The sequence below is a fragment of the Coregonus clupeaformis genome, chromosome 17, assembly GCF_020615455.1.
Source record: "Coregonus clupeaformis isolate EN_2021a chromosome 17, ASM2061545v1, whole genome shotgun sequence".
Taxonomy (NCBI): domain Eukaryota; kingdom Metazoa; phylum Chordata; class Actinopteri; order Salmoniformes; family Salmonidae; genus Coregonus; species Coregonus clupeaformis.
Window position 1 is genome coordinate 44,776,823 of NC_059208.1, and position 18,897 is coordinate 44,795,719.

Genomic DNA, 18,897 nt, shown 5'->3' on the forward strand with positions numbered 1-18,897 from the left:
ATTCAACGTTCTAACTCCAAAGCGTTGAGCGCAGGCCACGAAGCATCGGCGGATTTCTATGCACAATGAGGCGCGCGCGCTCCTTATTATGCACAACCATAAAGACACAGATAAACGAGCTCCGACATAACCCGGGAAATATGAACGAAAGAAACCATACATTGAATTAAATAAACATAACTTCTACCTCATGAGTCTTGCAAACGTTCATGTGCACTATATACATCGCGCCCACTCCGAGCAGGGTAATAAATGGTTGGCTAAATGAAAATGTATCATAGACATTTCTGTTTCATCTTTGATAGGCCTATGTGTTGCAATAAACGGTACATGAAACGCTAGTAATTATTGTAGTATTAGATGGCATATAGATTTACCACTTAGGCCCTATGTATTTAAATGTGTGACAGCAACAGCAAACATTTCAATAAGAGAAAAAAAAAAAACGATCCACTGGCAGGGGTTTGGAGAGCGCAAGTGAAGAGCCTCACCTATGCTGCGTCTTTGCCACAGTAATAATTAATTTGAACAAAAAATTACAAATGCAAGCAATTGTTACAACCCACAAGACAAGTAAGCCTATGCTAGTAATTGTTGCCCCATTGCTGGTGAGCTTGCAAAGTAAACAGTTAATATTGTTGATCACCATTTTTTTTTTGGAGCTGCGTATTTATTTATTATGGCAATCCTCTCTTCCTACAATTTGACGTTTGCGCTGCACACGATCCTATAGCTGTACACTACAGCAAATCAGCAATCTGTTCGCTAGCTCACCCGACCTGTGTTGATTGACAGTTTGCTGGTCCAACCAGAGTGCCGAGTGTGCGTTTCAGCCAATCTGTTGCAGGTTTTTTTTTTAAGGGCGATGCTGCGGCTACGGTCTCTAGCTGTATGTAAAGTAATCCACGTAAACTATGTGCCACAAAATGAGTGACCAAACATTACAAAACCTGGCCAGATAATTTCAAGTCATCAGTCTCAGGTCAAAGTCGAGTCCAGAGTATTGAGACTCCAAATCCAAGTCAAGTCTCAAGTTATTTTATTTTCTATCAAGTCTAGTTTCAAGTCATCAAATTCTCACAACTCTGGAGATGTGCAATTTTTTCATGGTTTTAGGCACGTTTTTAAGCGCTACTGAACGAAAGGTCATTTTGGAACAGAGCCAAATGAGCCAGCTCACTGAAAAGACTCGGAATGCCCATCACTCGAAAGTGGGTGTGTTTACGCAGGTAAATTCGTGACGTCACATGTGGAGTAGTCCCAAAAAGCAAGCCCCTCCAGAGCTGTGTGTCCCATACTTTTCAACTCATGACAATATCAACATAACATATTTCCAGAATTTGTATATGTATTTTACATTTTACCAACACAAATCCTACTTTTAGAATCAGAATGATGGTCAAAACAAGACATGGAAGAAAGGAAGCTGTGTTGGAATTGGACGATTATACTATTTTATTCAGTTCCCTCATTAATGAGAGCAGGTGTTTATCGTCTTTATATGTCACATATAATATACACTAAACACACATTTTAGACTTTCGTCTCTGCAGTACTGCACACTGCACAACAAGGAGATATGACGCTCATGAACACTACCAGTATATTTGCAGTTCTCTCCTCCAACCACTTGTGTCCCCATGAAGATTACATTCACAATCATTTAATGTAGTTGGAGTTTGATGAATTTGCATATTTGCTGAGTATTTTCTATTTTTCCGAGATATTTTGGGTTTGCATATTGTACTAAATGAATTGTATGTATGTAGCTTGGTGCATGACATCTAAAAATGAGTTTCCCCCCTGTGGTTAATGCAGCTCGTGACATCATTGTTTACAGACTGTAGTAGATTAAGTAAAGTGGAGTAAGCGAATACAAGATTGCGAACGAAGAGACCGTGGAATGTAAATAGTATGCCGTTGTCAGCCAGCGAAGCTCGATAACGTGATCAAGTCAGTCAGTATCTTTTCGTAAAAATCTAAATTCGCTCTTTATTGGACCAACAACAGGCTGAATTTCACGACTTTTTTTTGTTGCCATTTACGCTGTCAACTGGCTTCATGGTAGGTTGTTTTATTTTCTGCTGGTCAGCTAGCTAGCAAGCTAACAAGCTGCCAACATCATCAAGATACTCGTTCCCGGGTAGTGATGGGCGCTATCAACTTCTGAGCATCACCATGAGTCTATAGGACAGGACAGTAGCCAGTTCTGGTGTTGCTTGACAGAAGCAACATTTTCTAGACCGGCTTTATAGTTAGCGTTACATTCTCAGTAGTTTGTCAACCCCAGGGTCAGTCCTATAACATTGTTAGAAGAAGAATATGTGTTGTTAGAGAACAATTTATTATTTCACTGACTGATCTTTTACTTGCAGGTCTGGTACAATTTAAGAATATGGTTACTCGAATTCTCCAGCTGATATAATGGGACGAGGCTAAGAAGTCAACCATACCGCATTGATATCCTAAAAACATACTGAGTCATTCATGTCACGAGGCAAGGGACAAGCTTGACCAGCTCCATCTCCCTTGTCACTTGTCCATCTTTCTGGTGTATTCCCTTGTATAGTCAGGAAAAACACAACTTTTATAACCAGATAAGTTTTGCCTCCCCCCAAAGATAACTTTGCTATAATTTACAGATGTAGCTTGCCAGAAGCTATGAAACCAAACCTATCTGTCAGGGAGCTGTAGATATCTTACTGTATAATGGACAGAGGCAGTGCTGAAAATTATCTGTAAGATAATTGTAGTTTTGTTAAGGTTACATATATATATATTTTGTGTAAAGAGCATTATCTTTTGTTAGAGGAAAGCTTGTAGAGTTTTACACTTTCACTAAATTTACCAGAAGCCCATGTGCAATGTCATAAAGGTAACCTAGTTGTTATCTGACACCCCACACTTGAACTGAAAGAAAATGTGCAAGTAGATAGCTAAGGCCGTATGAAATCCACTCTGTCTTACAGTCTGAATGACATAACCGACAGAGCGTCTGTGGATTCTGCTGTAGCCGTCCATCAACCCTGTTTTGCAAACTAAGGACACTGTTACTCAGGAATACCAGGGAACTGCTTGTCGAGTAGATTTCCCTCAAGGTTCACCTAGAAGGTCACTGCCAACTTTTAAAGCCGTGAATATACTTAATGTAAAGGGCTGAGTTTGTTTTTCTATGCTTATACAGCCTAAGCCAGAAGTAGTCTTTACCGACGACTTGGCCTTATTTTCTATTGATTAAGTGCTACATTGAACATTGCCCAGCTATGGCGGATTCTGGCACCGAGATAGTCGGAGGAGATCTCCTGAGCGTTGTCAAAGATGACTGCTCTCTGACAGAGGCCATTTCTGAAGAGGGCGGCCTTACACCAGGGTCCTCTGTGGCTAAAGAAAGCCACAAAGCAGAGCCCTTGGACCATGAAGATTCCACCAAAGTCCCATCAGTCAAGACCCCAATTATGGAAGCAGAAGGTTCTGACAAACACAGGAAAACCGCACTCACACCAACCGCCACGTGTACCGCCATGTCTGAAAACAGCACAACAGAAGACGCTCAATCCACCCCGCAGAGCCAAACTCTGACAGAAGGGAACGGGGAGAGCTCAGAGGCCACGTTTGGAAGGTCGGACGAGCATAGCCAGTCTGCTACCACCGACTCTGCCTCCTTCTCCATCCCCAGCCTGGAGTTCACCGAGGGTAACACAGGGAATGACGAGCCATTGTCATCCTACTCTGCCCTGGGCATCGAGGGCCGCTCCCCCTCTGCTGACGTCCCCTGCCTGGCCGATGACGTCCTGGCTGACGCTGCTGCAGCCGCAGGCACGGGAGGAGCCACCGCCGCCCCGGACCCAGAGCCCATGATGCCGGCCTACTACTTTGTGAAATGGATCACCTGGAAGGAGAAGAAGACACCAATCATCACACAGAGTGAGAACGGGCCCTGTCCCCTGCTGGCCATCATGAACACCCTGTTTCTACGCTGGAAGGTAATGTCGGACTGTAGAAACCGCTATATGGGACTAATGGGGTCCATGACTATGCATCTCTATTGTCTTAAGTGGCTTTAGGCCTACTTCATCTGCACTGATCTCAAAACATATGATATGGTAAAGCACCATATTGTAGGACTATTGGGGGATTTTGAATTCACTGGTCTATTTTTTCAGATCAGTGCAGATCAATGGAAGGAGCCAAAGAGAGGATGCCACTTTAGACTATTGAGATGCACTTTTACTATTGAGGGACTTCATTGGCCTTCTTAAGGTGACTGAGAGTAAGGGTGAGGATGACACACTCTGAGGATGACATCAGAGGTGTGTATGCAGGCCAGAATTAGTGACATGACACAGGCGGGAGGGACGTTTCTAGAGGCCTTCTGAATCCTATAATCTGTTTGTACCATTAACATCTTTCAAAATTGAGCAACACAGAATTTATGTTCACAAATGGCAGGATGTCAGCTTCAGAGAATCTATTGTTTAATGAACATGGGTCAAGAAAAGTACTTACGAATTAAAATCTTGTGTGATTTGTCCTCAGGCCAAGCTACCTGCCCAGACAGAAGTAATCACCACAGAGGACCTGATGGCTCACCTTGGTAAGAAACGAGGAAGTTATTAACTGCACTTCCATACAGACTTTGTTACACTGAAGTTATTGCTTTGTAACTTCCAGTAAACAACACATTTCATACATTACATTGAGGTTGTCACGACACATATGAAAATGCAACCAATGCATGAAAATATGAGTAACTAAAGAGACTGCATATTATCAGGCTGTAAATGAAAGATCATCACTGGCCCTATGCTCCAGGAGCCAAGGGCTTAAGTCATTGAAAGATCTAGCAGATTGGAAAAGCAGTAAACTCTGACCATTACCATGGAGAAATACAGTCTATTCAGAAAGTATTCACACCCCTTGACTTTTTCCACGTTTTTTTGTTTTACAGCCTGAATTTTAAAAATGGATTCAATTTAGATTTACTGGCCTACACACACAATACCCCATAACGTCAAAGTGGAATTATGTTTTAAGAAATGTTTACAAATGAATTAAAAGTGAAAAGCTGAAATGTCTTGAGTCAATAAGTATTCAACCCCTTTGTTATGGCAAGCCTAAATAAGTTCAGGAGTAAAAATATGCTTAACAAGTCACCTTTCAGCAGGACAATAACCTAAAACACAAGGACAAATATACACAGGAGTTGCTTACCAAGACGACATTAAATGTTCTTGAGTGGCCTAGTTACCGTTTTGACTTAAATCGGCTTGAAAATCTATGGCAAGACTTGAACATGGCTGTCTAGCAATGCTCAACAACCAACTTGACAGAGTTCAAATAATTGTTTAAAGAATACTGTGCAAATGTTGTACAATCCAGGTGTGCAAAGCTCTTAGAGGCTTACCCAGAAAGACTCACAGCTGTAATCGCTGCCAAAGGTAAATCTAACATGTATTGACTCAGGGGTGTGAATACTGATGTAAATTAGATATTTCATTTTCAATAAATTTGCTAGAATTTCTAAAAACATGTTTTCACTTTCTCATTATAGGGTATTGTGTGTAGATGGGTGTAACACAACAAAATGTTGAATACGTCAAGGGGTATGAATACTTTCTGAAGGCACTTTATATTATAACACGCATTTCTGTTTGGTCACTCGCTGTCTGAGAACCACATTACCCATTGTTTTTATACTCCCGCAATTAGTATTTCTGTTGTTTCTGCCACAGGAGAGTGTGTATTGTCCATCAAACCCAGGGAGAAGGCTGAGGGAATGGAGCTCAACTTTCAGCAGGTAAACTCACCTCTGTATTTAACACACAAACAGACGTCTGTCCACTTGGCTTATTTATGACACTCTGCCTGTGTTGTCTGAACATTTTTCGGAGCTGTGCGCATGTGTGTTTGGACGTGTACGTCTGCAGGTGCATGTCTGTCTGTGTCTATCTCACAGGAGGTTGGTGGCACCTTAATTGGGGAGGATGGGCTCGTGGTTATGGCTGGAGCGGAATAAGTTAAATGTTATCAAATACATAAAACAAATGGTTTCCGTGTGTTTGACGCCATTCCATTTGCTCCGTTCCGGCCATTATTATGAATCGTCCTCCCCTCAGCAGCCGCCACTGGTCTATCTTTTTGTAGCTGTGTGCACATAATTGTGTGTGTGTTTGGTTGGGTGTAAGGTACAGTGACACATTTGTAAGGGGAAGTGGAGTTCACTGCAGAGGCAGAAGCCACGCAGGGAGCTGTTCTTACAGTAAATGCAGCTCTGTCATCAGTGCTAAGCCACAACAGCTGCCACTAGAGTAAGTTAATAATGAGCTTAGGGAACAACAAGGATAAACAAATACTGGACTGTATCAACATGTACAGGAAGGTGTAAGCCTCAAAAACAAATAGGTGGCAAGGTAGGACTTGTGTGGATGCAGCCAATTCACTTAATAGTCATTAGCAGCTCTTTAATACAAAGTGACTTACAGTCAACCCATCTATTCAGTATATGCGGCATGCAGGATGTTGTAAGCACCATGATCCAACCACCTGGCTCTGACACTTGAAAGCTCAGTTACATGTGTTGTTCAGAGCTGTGGTTGTGTTCCACAATCTGGTTCCTTTAGAGCTGACCTCAATTATTCAACTGGTCGATTGTTTGGTCGATAGGCTGTTGGTCGACATTTTTTGTATTTTTTTGTCGAGCAGTAGCAAATATATATATATATTTTTTATGGGACACGAGACACCGGTCTTATTCGCGCCCATCTCTGAACCTAATCCATTGTGGAGTCCGAGACTAATCCATTGCGGAGGCCGCGGGGATGGCACAGTCCAAGAAGGGGAGTGTGGCTGCACAATGCACGTCTCTCTCCAGAATGCGCTCCCTCCCACCAATTTGTGCACATTCATTGTTTCATAACTTCATTGTGTGAATTGTTTGCGTTTGATTGTTAGTGTCTATCAATTCCCCATTACATAGGCTATATCACCAGTAGTATATTTACCAATAATTCCTATAATTTCTAGTCTACAATATGTGTTTGGTTACGGTAAAGTCTGTTAATGCATTCGATATATTATTATTCCAGTCTTTTACCGTTCTCATTGTCGGAGTGGACACGTTGTTTGCTGAGCGCACAACCTATGCTACACTTGTGAGAAACAAGTTTTGTTTTATTTCATTCCATTTACGAGTTTTGTCAATTTAGTCATTGTCTTTTGTTTGGAGCGCACCTGTCAATGTTGAGTAAGGACACGCACCTGATTACGCATAGAAGTAGTAGTATAGGCTACCTGGCCTGCTCGCAGATGTAGGCATATAAATGTGCCCATTCGGGGATTTGATAGTATTTCTGATTGGCTTAATGCACTACCACTAATGAGCTGTGGAGTTTCTCAAAGTAATGTTTTCTTCACATTTACATTACATTTACATTTACGTCATTTAGCAGACGCTCTTATCCAGAGCGACTTACAAATTGGATCTTCACCTCAAACAGCAAGCGAACAAAGTCTGTTTTTACATCCATTGAGAATGACAATAACTCCTCAATGTACACTGCTCAAAAAAATAAAGGGAACACTTAAACAACAAGTCCAAGTCAATCACACTTCTGTGAAATCAAACTGTCCACTTAGGAAGCAACACTGATTGACAATAAATGTCACATGCTGTTGTGCAAATGGAATAGACAACAGGTGGAAATTATAGGCAATTAGCAAGACACCCCCAAAGGACTGGTTTTGCAGGTGGTGACCACAGACCACTTCTCAGTTCCTATGCTTCCTGGCTGATGCTTTGGTCACTTTTGAATGCTGGCGGTGCTTTCACTCTAGTGGTAGCATGAGACGGAGTCTACAACCCACACAAGTGGCTCAGGTAGTGCAGCTCATCCAGGATGGCACATCAATGCGAGCTGTGGCAAGAAGGTTTGCTGTGTCTGTCAGCGTAGTGTCCAGAGCATGGAGGCGCTACCAGGAGACAGGCCAGTACATCAGGAGACGTGGAGGAGGCCGTAGGAGGGCAACAACCCAGCAACAGGACTGCTACCTCCGCCTTTGTGCAAGGAGGGCCAGAGCCCTGCAAAATGACCTCCAGCAGGCCACAAATGTGCATGTGTCTGCTCAAACGGTCAGAAACAGACTCCATGAGGGTGGTATGAGGGCCCGTAGTCCACAGGTGGGGGTTGTGCTTACAGCCCAACACCGTGCAGGACGTTTGGCATTTGCCAGAGAACACCAAGATTGGCAAATTCGCCACTGGCGCCCTGTGCTCTTCACAGATGAAAGCAGGTTCACACTGAGCACGTGACAGACGTGACAGAGTCTGGAGACGCCGTGGAGAACGTTCTGCTGCCTGCAACATCCTCCAGCATGACCGGTTTGGCGGTGGGTCAGTCATGGTGTGGGGTGGCATTTCTTTGGGGGGCCGCACAGCCCTCCATGTAGCCTGACTGCCATTAGGTACCGAGATGAGATCCTCAGACCCCTTGTGAGACCATATGCTGGTGCGGTTGGCCCTGGGTTCCTCCTAATGCAAGACAATGCTAGACCTCATGTGGCTGGAGTGTGTCAGCAGTTCCTGCAAGAGGAAGGCATTGATGCTATGGACTGGCCCGCCCGTTCCGCAGACCTGAATCCAATTGAGCACATCTGGGACATCATGTCTCGCTCCATCCACCAACGCCACATTGCACCACAGACTGTCCAGGAGTTGGCGGATGCTTTAGTCCAGGTCTGGGAGGAGATCCCTCAGGAGACCATCTGCCACCTCATCAGGAGCATGCCCAGGCGTTGTAGGGAGGTCATACAGGCACGTGGAGGCCACACACACTACTGAGCCTCATTTTGACTTGTTTTAAGGACATTACATCAAAGTTGGATCAGCCTGTAGTGTGGTTTTCCACTTTAATTTTGAGGGTGACTCCAAATCCAGACCTCCATGGGTTGATACATTTGATTTCCATTGATAATTTTTGTGTGATTTTGTTGTCAGCACATTCAACTATGTAAAGAAAAAAGTATTTAATAAGATTATTTCATTCATTCAGATCTAGGATGTGTTATTTTAGTGTTCCCTTTATTTTTTTGAGCAGTGTATTTTAAGTCTTTCCAGCTCTCTCCCTTTCGATAACCACTCAGCGTGAAAGGGAAAAATGTCATGCTCTGATCCAGTGGAAACGTCATAAAATAGGCCTACCTGATTACTTCTTATCACTTGCGCAAATAGCCTACAGCTGTGTCTGTCCGAGCTCACTTGTGCAGGAAACTGAGGGCCCTGAATATTTATACAATGTTGCAAGGAGCTTTAAGCTAATAGTTGATACAATGTTTCAAGTTCATTGCAGACAGGCCATGCATTTTTTTATCAGGATATTTTCTACCTGCAGGCTGCAATGTTTTTATTTGTTTGCTTTATAGGCTATTTTTACATAGCCTAGTGGGCAGTAGAAGTTACTTTTTAGGTTTGTATCATTTTCATTTAGATTTGGATCGAATTTGATTAACCACATGACAATGATTTTGATATACGGAGACGTTATTATAAATGAAATGAAAATGTTCCATGAAAATGTGCATATGAAAACCATAACTGGCACGCAGATCGGTAGAAATGGTAAGATAAATTGGCATTCCACCTGAGAAAGTTTGCTGACTCCTCGTGTAGCCTATTACCGGAAACTTTAGAAGAGGAATAGCAGAATCTGAGAAAGGAGGAGGGTGGTCAGGACAGGTTAAGGTTTTTTTCTTCGGGTTATCTTGATCTCTGGCACCCTGTTGAGTAATTTGTGTCATATTTCATAAAACAGTGAGCTTAAAGCATCAGACAAGCTCAATGCATATAGTTGATTTTATTAAACAAATAGGGTGTGTGTATATATATTGTGATGTCACGAGAGGCTGTGTCCTGGAGGGACGTTACATCCCCCTGAGATGGCTGCAAACCCAGACAGCTATGGCTCCATCTGCTGGTATGGTCGGGAACTCCAACCCTCTATGGCCAATCTTCCCACGCAGCTGAAACCAATCAGGAGCTGATGAGCTGAAGGTTTGTTGAAGGGAAGAGAGACGGTCTCCAGGCTGGGCTCTCTGGAGGACAAGAGTGCTGCCCGTCCACTTCCATGAGGAATATAAGGATTTGGAGATACTTACCTTTGGGAAATACTCACCTTTGGATATATGCACCTGTGGAAATACGTGTGGGACATTTGGAAGGACGTTTTGCTGGGTTGGCCACTAGCTGCAACGTGGAATACAGTAAGACTGGGGAAAAGTTATTTGAGCGAGGGAGAGTTATGATTTTGGATGTGGAAGAGACATCCCTGAACTGTTAACCCTTAAAGAGCCACCAGAGAACAGAATTGTGTTATACTTTCGTTAGTTTCCCAAGACCTTTAATAAAATCCTTGTTTTGTTTGAACCTTGTCTCCTTGCACTACTTGAGCAATCCCGCTGAAAGCTGTGTAGCCTCTCGTGACGTCACAATATATATATATATATATAGAAAAATACACATTTTAACATTTCGACCAATTGATTGGTCAAAAGAACAGACTACTTCCGGTTGACCAAGATGTATTTTTAGTAGGGGACAGACCTAGGTTCATTCATTGCTAAACTCAGAGGATTCTAGTTCACTCAAACACCATATTGTAGGAGTCGACAGTGACAAAGAAATGATAGGCAAAACAGATGTGGACAGATATGATTGAGAGTGCAGGTCTCTTGGAAACCCTTGTGAACTTTGTACTACAAAATTAACCTGCATATCCACTTAGCCTTATCGTACAGCATTCTCATTCCCATACCATACATGCCACTGGAACTGAGGTGTAAACCATATGAGAAAATTATTTAGGAACAGCTGATACTGGACTTCTGTGCAACCAACTCTACATTTTATGCAAGTACGATTCAATTCCTTCTCAACTCAAAATATGAATTCAAAATACTCGTAGAAAATGGTCTGATCTTCAATTCTAGAAGTTAATCTCCCTTCAGTCTCTAGATCAACTGTAATCTAAACAGAAGTAACCCCCAACCCTGGTTTCCAACATCTGTAGTTTTCTAATATATAGTAAAAAAGAATAATCTTTGAATCCGCAGAACATGAGCGATGCCATGGCAGTTCTACCAAAGCTGTCCACGGGCCTTGATGTCAACGTGCGCTTCACGGGCGTATCAGACTTTGAGTACACACCAGAGTGTATCGCCTTTGACCTGCTGGACATCCCACTCTACCATGGCTGGCTGGTGGACCCTCAGGTAAGCGACATTGTAGAACATGTGAAGGTAAAAGCCCTCCTTTCACAATTAATGCACCAAATCCCATGTTTTGGGCTTCAGTTTAAACCTATTTTCTTTCTCCAGAGCCCTGAGATGGTGGCAGCGGTGGGAAAGCTAAGCTACAACCAGCTGGTAGAGAAAATCATCGACTACAAGCATTCGGCCGACAGCAGTCTAGTCAGTGAAGGTACAAATCATTACTTGGCATACATGTGAGTTGTCACTAACCCTTGTCCTGATGGGCAACAGGTGGTGCATACTTATGTTCAAGCCCAGGTCTAATACACTGGTTTTATTGATGAGGGTCTTGATGGGAAGTTAATAATTTAATCCCAATTGCATTCTGTACTCTCTCTCCCCCTCTCATTCTCACAAGCATACATGTTCCCTTGGCCGTTTCCTCTGTAATACAATCATGGACACTCTTACTGACAGTTGTCTCTACCTTCTTGCCTTTGTGCTGTTGTCTGTTCCCAATAATGTTTGTATCATGTTTTGTGCTGCTACCATGTTGTGTTGCTACCATGTTGTTGTCATGTGGTGTTGCTACCATGCTGTGTTGTTGTCTTAGGTCTCTCTTTATGTAGTGTTGTGGTGTCTCTCTTGTCGTGATGTGTGTTTTGTCCTATATTTATATTTTTAATCCCAGCACCCGTCCCCACAGGAAGCCTTTTGCCTTTTGGTAGGCCGTCATTGTAAATAACAATTTGTTCTTAACTGACTTGCCTAGTTAAATAAATAAAATAAAATTCCCCTTACTCTCTTATGCTGATACTTCTCCGTCTCAGGTTTGGTGGCAGAGCAGTTTCTGGAGTCCACAGCGACCCAGCTGTCGTACCACGGACTTTGTGAACTCAACTCTACAGTCAAGGAGGGCGAGCTGTCCGTATTCTTCAGAAACAACCACTTTAGCACTATGATAAAGCACAAGGTGCGTGTGTGTGTGTTAAAGGAATTTACCAAGGGCTCAATCTATAGGGTGCAACATATAGAACATTGCAGATAGAAATGTAATATATAGAACAGACTGTATTCTACTTGACAAAGAGATATGTAGCATGTTCTGTAATGTTCTTTCCTCAAGCGACCTGGAGTAGCACAACATTCTCTAAAACGCTGCTCACCTCCCCTCAGTGACTGCCTTCTAACCTTTGACCTTGTGACCCCACAGGGCCACCTGTACCTGCTGGTGACAGACCAGGGCTTCCTGCAGGAGGAGGGGCTGGTGTGGGAGAGCCTGCACAACGTGGAGGGCGACGGCAACTTCTGCGGCTCAGACTTCCGCCTGTGCCACCCACCCCAGAGGAGCGTCCTCGTGACACAGCCCGACGACCTCACGCCCCAGCAGCAGCAGAGACAGATCGACCAGGTCAGTGACCCCCACTCCACCACACACCGCCACCGTTTTCAGTTTGAGGATACCTGTTGAGATGCACCCAGAGGCAGTGGGCAGTATCTAATGCGCCGCCGAGACAATCTCCATATCTTATGCTGCAGCTAGATACTTAAATGTTTTTTATGGGTAGAACTGCCACGCTGTCTGTGTCTAACGTGATCCTAACTTGAGATCTGTATGTACTGTAAATCATGCATTGACGTTAAGGATTTCAGACTCTATGCACATTTCCTTGACTACAGTCGTGGTCAAAAGTTTTGAGAATGACACAAATATTAATTTTCACAAAGTCTGCTGCCTCAGTTTTTATGATGGCAATTTGCATATACTCCAGAATGTTATGAAGAGTGATCAGATGAATTGCAAAGTCCCTCTTTGCCATGAAAATTAACTTCATCCCCAAAAAACATTTCCACTGCATTTCAGCTCTGCCACAAAAGGACCAGCTGACATCATGTCAGTGATTCTCTCGTTAACACAGGTGAGAGTGTTGACGAGGACAAGGCTGGAGATCACTCTGTCTGGACTGGAAGCTTTAAAAGGAGGGTGGTGCTTGAAATCATTGTTCTTCCTTTGTTAACCATGGTGTGCCGTCATCATTGCTTTGCACAAAAAGGGCTTCACAGGCAAGGATATTGCTGCTAGTAAGATTGCACCTAAATCAACCATTTATCGGATCATCAGGAACTTCAAGGAGAGAGGTTCAATTGTTGTGAAGAAGGCCAGGACCGTCTCCTAAAGTTGATTCAGCTGCGGGATCGGGGCACCACCAGTGCAGAGCTTTCTCAGTAATGGCAGCAGGCAGGTGTGAGTGCATCTGCACGCACAGTGAGGCAAAGACTTTTGGAGGATGGCCTGGTGTCAAGAAGGGCAGCGAGGAAGCCACTTCTCTCCAGGAAAAACATTACATTTACATTTACATTTTAGTCATTTAGCAGACGCTCTTATCCAGAGCGACTTACAGTTAGTGAATACATTTTTTTTTTTTATACTGGCCCCCCGTGGGAATCGAACCCACAACCCTGGCATTGCAAACGCCATGCTCTATCAACTGAGCTACATCCCTGCCGGCCATTCCCTCCCCTACCCTGGACGACGCTGGGCCAATTGTGCGCCGCCCCATGGGTCTCCCGGTCGCGGCCGGCTACGACAGAGCCTGGATTCAAACCAGGATATCTAGTGGCACAGCTAGCACTGCGATGCAGTGCCTTAGACCACTGCGCCACTCGGGAGATATTCTGATATTCTGCAAAAGGTACAGGGATTGGACTGCTGAGGACTGGGGTAAAGTAATTTTCTCTGAATCCCCTTTCCGATTGTTTGGGGCATCCGGAAAAAAGCTTGTCCGGAGAAGACAAGTGGAGCGCTACCATCAGTCCTGTGTCATGCCAACAGTAAAGCATCCTGAGACCATTCATGTGTGGGATTGCTTCTCAGCCAAGGAGTGGGCTCACTCACAATTTTGCCTAAGAACACTGCCATGAATAAAGAATGGTACCAACACATCCTCCGAGAGCAACTTCTCCCAACCATCCAAGAACAGTTTGGTGACGAACAATGCCTTTTCCAGCATGATGGAGCACCTTGCCATAAGGCAAAAGTGATAATTAAGTGGCTCGGGGAACAAAACATCAACATTTTGGGTCCATGGCCAGGAAACTCCCCAGACCTTAATCCCATTGAGAACTTGTGGTCAATCCTCAAGAGGCGGGTGGACAAACAAAAACCCACAAACTCCAGGCATTGATTATGCAAGAATGGGCTGCCATCAGTCAGGATGTGGCCCAGAAGTTAATTGACAGCATGCCAGGGCGGATTGCAGAGGTCTTGAAAAAAAGCCTTTGACACTTATGGAATGCTTGTAATTATACTTCAGTATACCATAGTAACATCTGACAAAAATATCTAAAAACACTGAAGCAGCAAACTTTGTGAAGACCAATACTTGTGTCATTCTCAAAACGTTTGACCACGACTGTACACATTCACTCACCCCGTGGTGTATGCTTGGTTGCCAGGACTACCTGGTGGCCATGTCTCTGCAGCAGCAGCAGGGGGAGGCCCCGGGGCCCCTCAGTGACCTGGACCTGGCCAGACGGCTGCAGGAGGAGGAGTACCAGCAGCAGCAACAACAACAAGGTCCCTCCCAGGCCCCAGCACAGCAGGTAACCAACCACACTATCAAGACTTTTACTAGAAGGAAAGATAGTGCCCTCTCTAGGCTTTAATTCAATACTTCAACAGTGCTAGAGGCGTCACTACAGACCCTGGTTCGATTCCAGGCTGTATCACAATCTGGCCGTGATTGGGAGTCCCATAGGGCGGCGCACAATTGGCCCAGCGTCGGCCGGGGTAGGCCGTCATTGTAAATAAGAATTTGTTCTTAACTGACTTGCCTAGTTAAATAAAATAAATTAAAGATAAACACAATACAACAGTATAGAGTCGAGGGGGAACTGCAGTGGGGACGCAAATAAAAAAAATATTATATATTTTTTAGGAACAGAAAATGAAGTGTACAGATTATTGTATTGCACAACATACAACGTTTTTGAGAAAGATTTGAAAAATGCAATTTTATTGAGTATATGTATTTATTTGTTTCTTTTAATTTGGATAAGAGATGAAAATGTAATGAATTTAAGGTTATTTCTTAATGTAAAAATCTACATTTACTGATTTTTAAGATTGTCATTAGATGTGGGGTCGCAAGAAAGTCTTGCAAAAAAAATGGGTCCCCTCTGAAAATGTTTGACTGCTGGTATAGACAATTGGTAAAGAAATAGTGCCCCCTTGTGCTTTTTCCATCACACTACAATTTATTTGAGCAGAAAATGTGGAGGACTCATTGCATTCTCTCACCACAGTGCAGTGTTGTACTTTTCTGGTACTAGGTTAAAAGACAACTTTCTGTTATCTTTGATTCATATATTCTGAAAAAGTCCCCTTGATCATCACAAACGTCCTACATAGAAGCTTGTCCATTTACTGTATGACGGTTTGTTTTGCTTCCAGGGGAGAGGTCAAGCGGCGGCCCAGCCGGGAGGTCCGAGGAGACGGGAGAAAAAGGATGATTCGGACTGTGCCATATTATAGCGACACCTAACCTTTCCCTAGTCCCCATGATCTCCCTCTGATTTAAGCCTGCACTTCATTGCATTAAGCCAACCCCTAACACACACACACACACAGTTAGGGGATTGTGCCCCTGCCACCTCAATGCCAAACCGACCCCTCACACTAAGCCTAACCTTGAGGTTGTAGCTCACTCACTGCCTCCCCACCTCTGTTCTCCTTTGAGCATCCAGGCCAGGAGGTGGCAGTACTAGTCCCGCTTCGCTAGAACACAGAATATAATCTAAATGTGAATTGAGGCAGCAGAGAGGAATTCTAGTGAAGTTGGTGGGTTACAGTAGCTGAGAGTCATCCAAGACGCATCACAACCCAGGTAGAGTCATGAAACGCATCAGTCGTCTGCTTCTATTCAGCTATCACTGCCCTCCTTGAGAAATATGAGAGAAGTTTGTAACTGTGGTCTGGTTTGGTTTCTATGGCAATGAGGTAGGCAGCTTTGTAAGATAAGTGGACAGAAAGTTAAGGTCTAAATTAAAAAGCAGTCACTACAGCTCTGACCAACTGATGCATCTTAAAATGGATGCTGCAACTTTTGAAATTGCAAATAGGATATGCAAAAAAGTTTGGTTAAATTTAGAGCACAAAGACAACTCTCTGCTACCCTCTTTCGCCACCTGCACAGCCTTAGAAAGCCCTGTTTTTAAGCAAACTCTCGAGTAGTCGCCATCTGACGCATTTACGCCATGATGGAAACTCGAGTACATTCCTGTCCTATACAGAACGATGCACAATTATGCCTGGGTCAAGAAGAGGACTCTGCAAGCCGACAAACGAACGAAGAGATAGCCTTGAGGGCCGTGTTCCCAAAAGTCCTATCTGCTAGAGTAAGCATGGGCTTTAATTGCCCTGTCATATAGTGTACTGTGCTGTAGTTAGTAGCAGGGAAGAATTATGCGAAAGGAGAATGGATATGGACAATGAAGTTCTGCTGGAGCATCTTTTGTGGATGACTTTTAAGATCAGTGGGGGGTTAAAGATGACTATATGGGAGTAAGAGAAGAAGAGTTGCAGTAAAGGTCCAATGCGGCTGTTTGTATCGCAATTTAAAATCATTTCTGGGTAAGAATGAAAATGGTCAAAAAGAAACACATTTCTCAAGCAAGAATTTTGATAGGACTGGTCTGAGTGGGAGGGAAAAACTGAAAACTAGCGATTATTGGCAGAGAGGTTTGGAACTCTCGTTCTTATTGGTCTATTAACAAATGTCAGGCAGGCCAAAATGTCATCCCACCACCACAGGCTGACATTTCAGAATTTAACAGTATTATTCCAACCTCATAGTGTGGAAATATATACTGAACAAAAATATAAACACAACATGCAACAATTTCAATGATTTTACTGAGTTACAGTTCATATAACGAAATCAGTCAATTAAAATAAATAAATTAGGCCCTAATCTATGTATTTCACATGACTGGGCAGGGGCGCAGCCATGGTTGGATCAGAATGAGTTTTTCCCCACGAAAGGGCTTTATTACAGACAGAAATACTCCTCAGTTTCATCAGCTGTCCGGGTGGCTGGTCTCAGATGATCCCGCAGGTGAAGAAGTCGGATGTGGAGGTCCTGGGCTGGCGTGGTTACATGTGGTCTGCGGTTGTGAGGCCGGTTTTACGTACTGCCAAATTCTCTAAAACGACATTATGGTAGAGAAATTAACATAAAATTCTCTGGCAACAGCTCTGGTGGACATTTCTGCAGTCAGCATGCCAATTGCGCGCTCTCTCAAAACTTGAGACATCTGTGGCAATGACAAAACTGCAAATTTTATAGTGGCCTTTTATTGTCCACAACAAGGTGCACCTGTGTAATGATCATGCCGTTTAATCAGCTTCTTGATATGCCACACCTGACATGTGGATGGATTATCTTGGCAAAGAAATGCTCACTAACATGGATGTAAACAAATTTGTGCACAAAATTTGAGAGAAATAAGCTTGTTGTGCGTATGGAAAATTTCTGGGATCTTTTACTTCAGCTCATGAAACATGGGACCAAAACTTTACATGTTGTGTTTATATTTTTGTTCAGACTACATGAAAGACAGGAAAATCACATTTTTTACTGCACTGGGCCTTTAAGCAAACCTGGCACTTGAACCAACTATGAGAAGTCGACATTTGATTTACAGTACTTACGAATAAAGTTCAGGCGGTTAATGAGGTTTTGCGACAGTCGGATATACAGGGCCTTTTGAAGTAGCTTTAGGGGGGAGGGGCTTTTAGCAACAAATTACAGAACTAGACCACACCTTACGCCAAGTGTTAATCGTCGCCACTTCTTGCTTTGTATTTAATTTGTCATGTCAGTAAAGGAAAATCTAAACAAATGATCATGGTGTACAGTGATTCATTTATTGTCTGGTAAATGTCAATAATTATTTCACATAATCTACTCATACAACCAATCCTTCAATTCCTTCTGGGCCGCCTTGAAACACTTCATATATTTTTGTCCTATAACTTCTTGTTCTCTGCCTCTCTTGCTTTCTTCTCCTACTTCTGTCTCTTCTCTGCTCCATCTTTGATGGAGTCTAAGAAAGAGAGCGATACACATCTTTACACTGAGTGTACAAAACATTAAGAACTCTTTCCATGACATAGTCTGACCAGGTGAATCCAGGTGAAAGCTATGATCCCGTATTGATGTCACTTGTTAAATCCACTTCAATCAGTGTAGATAGGAGGAAACAGGTTAAAGAAGGATTTTTAAGCCTTGAGACATGGATTGTGTATGTGTGCCATTCAGAGGGTGAATAGGCAAGATACAATATTTTAGTGCCTTTGAACGGGGTATGGTAGTAGGTGCCAGGTGCACCAGTTTGTGTGTCAAGAACTGCAACGCTGCTGGGTTTTTTCACGCTCTACAGTTTCAATGTGTATCAAGAATGGTCCATCACCCGAAGGACATCCAGCCAACTTGACACAACTGTGGGAAACATTGGAGTCAACATGGGCCAGCATCCCTGTGGAATGCTTTCGACACCTTGTAGAGTCCATGCCCTGACGAATTGAGGCTGTTCTGAGGGCAAAAAGGGGGGGTGCAACTCAATATTGGGAAGGTGTTCTTAATGTATGGTACA

General features: G+C 43.4%; 1 protein-coding gene across 1 annotated transcript; it reads left to right on the forward strand.

Moving 5' to 3' along the window:
* The first annotated feature begins 1,658 nt into the window (after positions 1-1,658).
* LOC121586887 (ubiquitin carboxyl-terminal hydrolase MINDY-1) lies at positions 1,659-17,125 on the forward strand. The gene is made up of 10 exons (XM_041903921.2): positions 1,659-2,064; positions 2,376-3,983; positions 4,537-4,594; positions 5,733-5,797; positions 11,104-11,262; positions 11,368-11,470; positions 12,072-12,214; positions 12,455-12,652; positions 14,698-14,844; positions 15,695-17,125. The coding sequence occupies exons 2-10, from the start codon at positions 3,264-3,266 to the stop codon at positions 15,773-15,775; spliced, it is 1,674 nt and encodes a 557-aa protein (XP_041759855.2). The 5' UTR covers positions 1,659-2,064; positions 2,376-3,263; the 3' UTR covers positions 15,776-17,125.
* Positions 17,126-18,897: the final 1,772 nt, after the last annotated feature.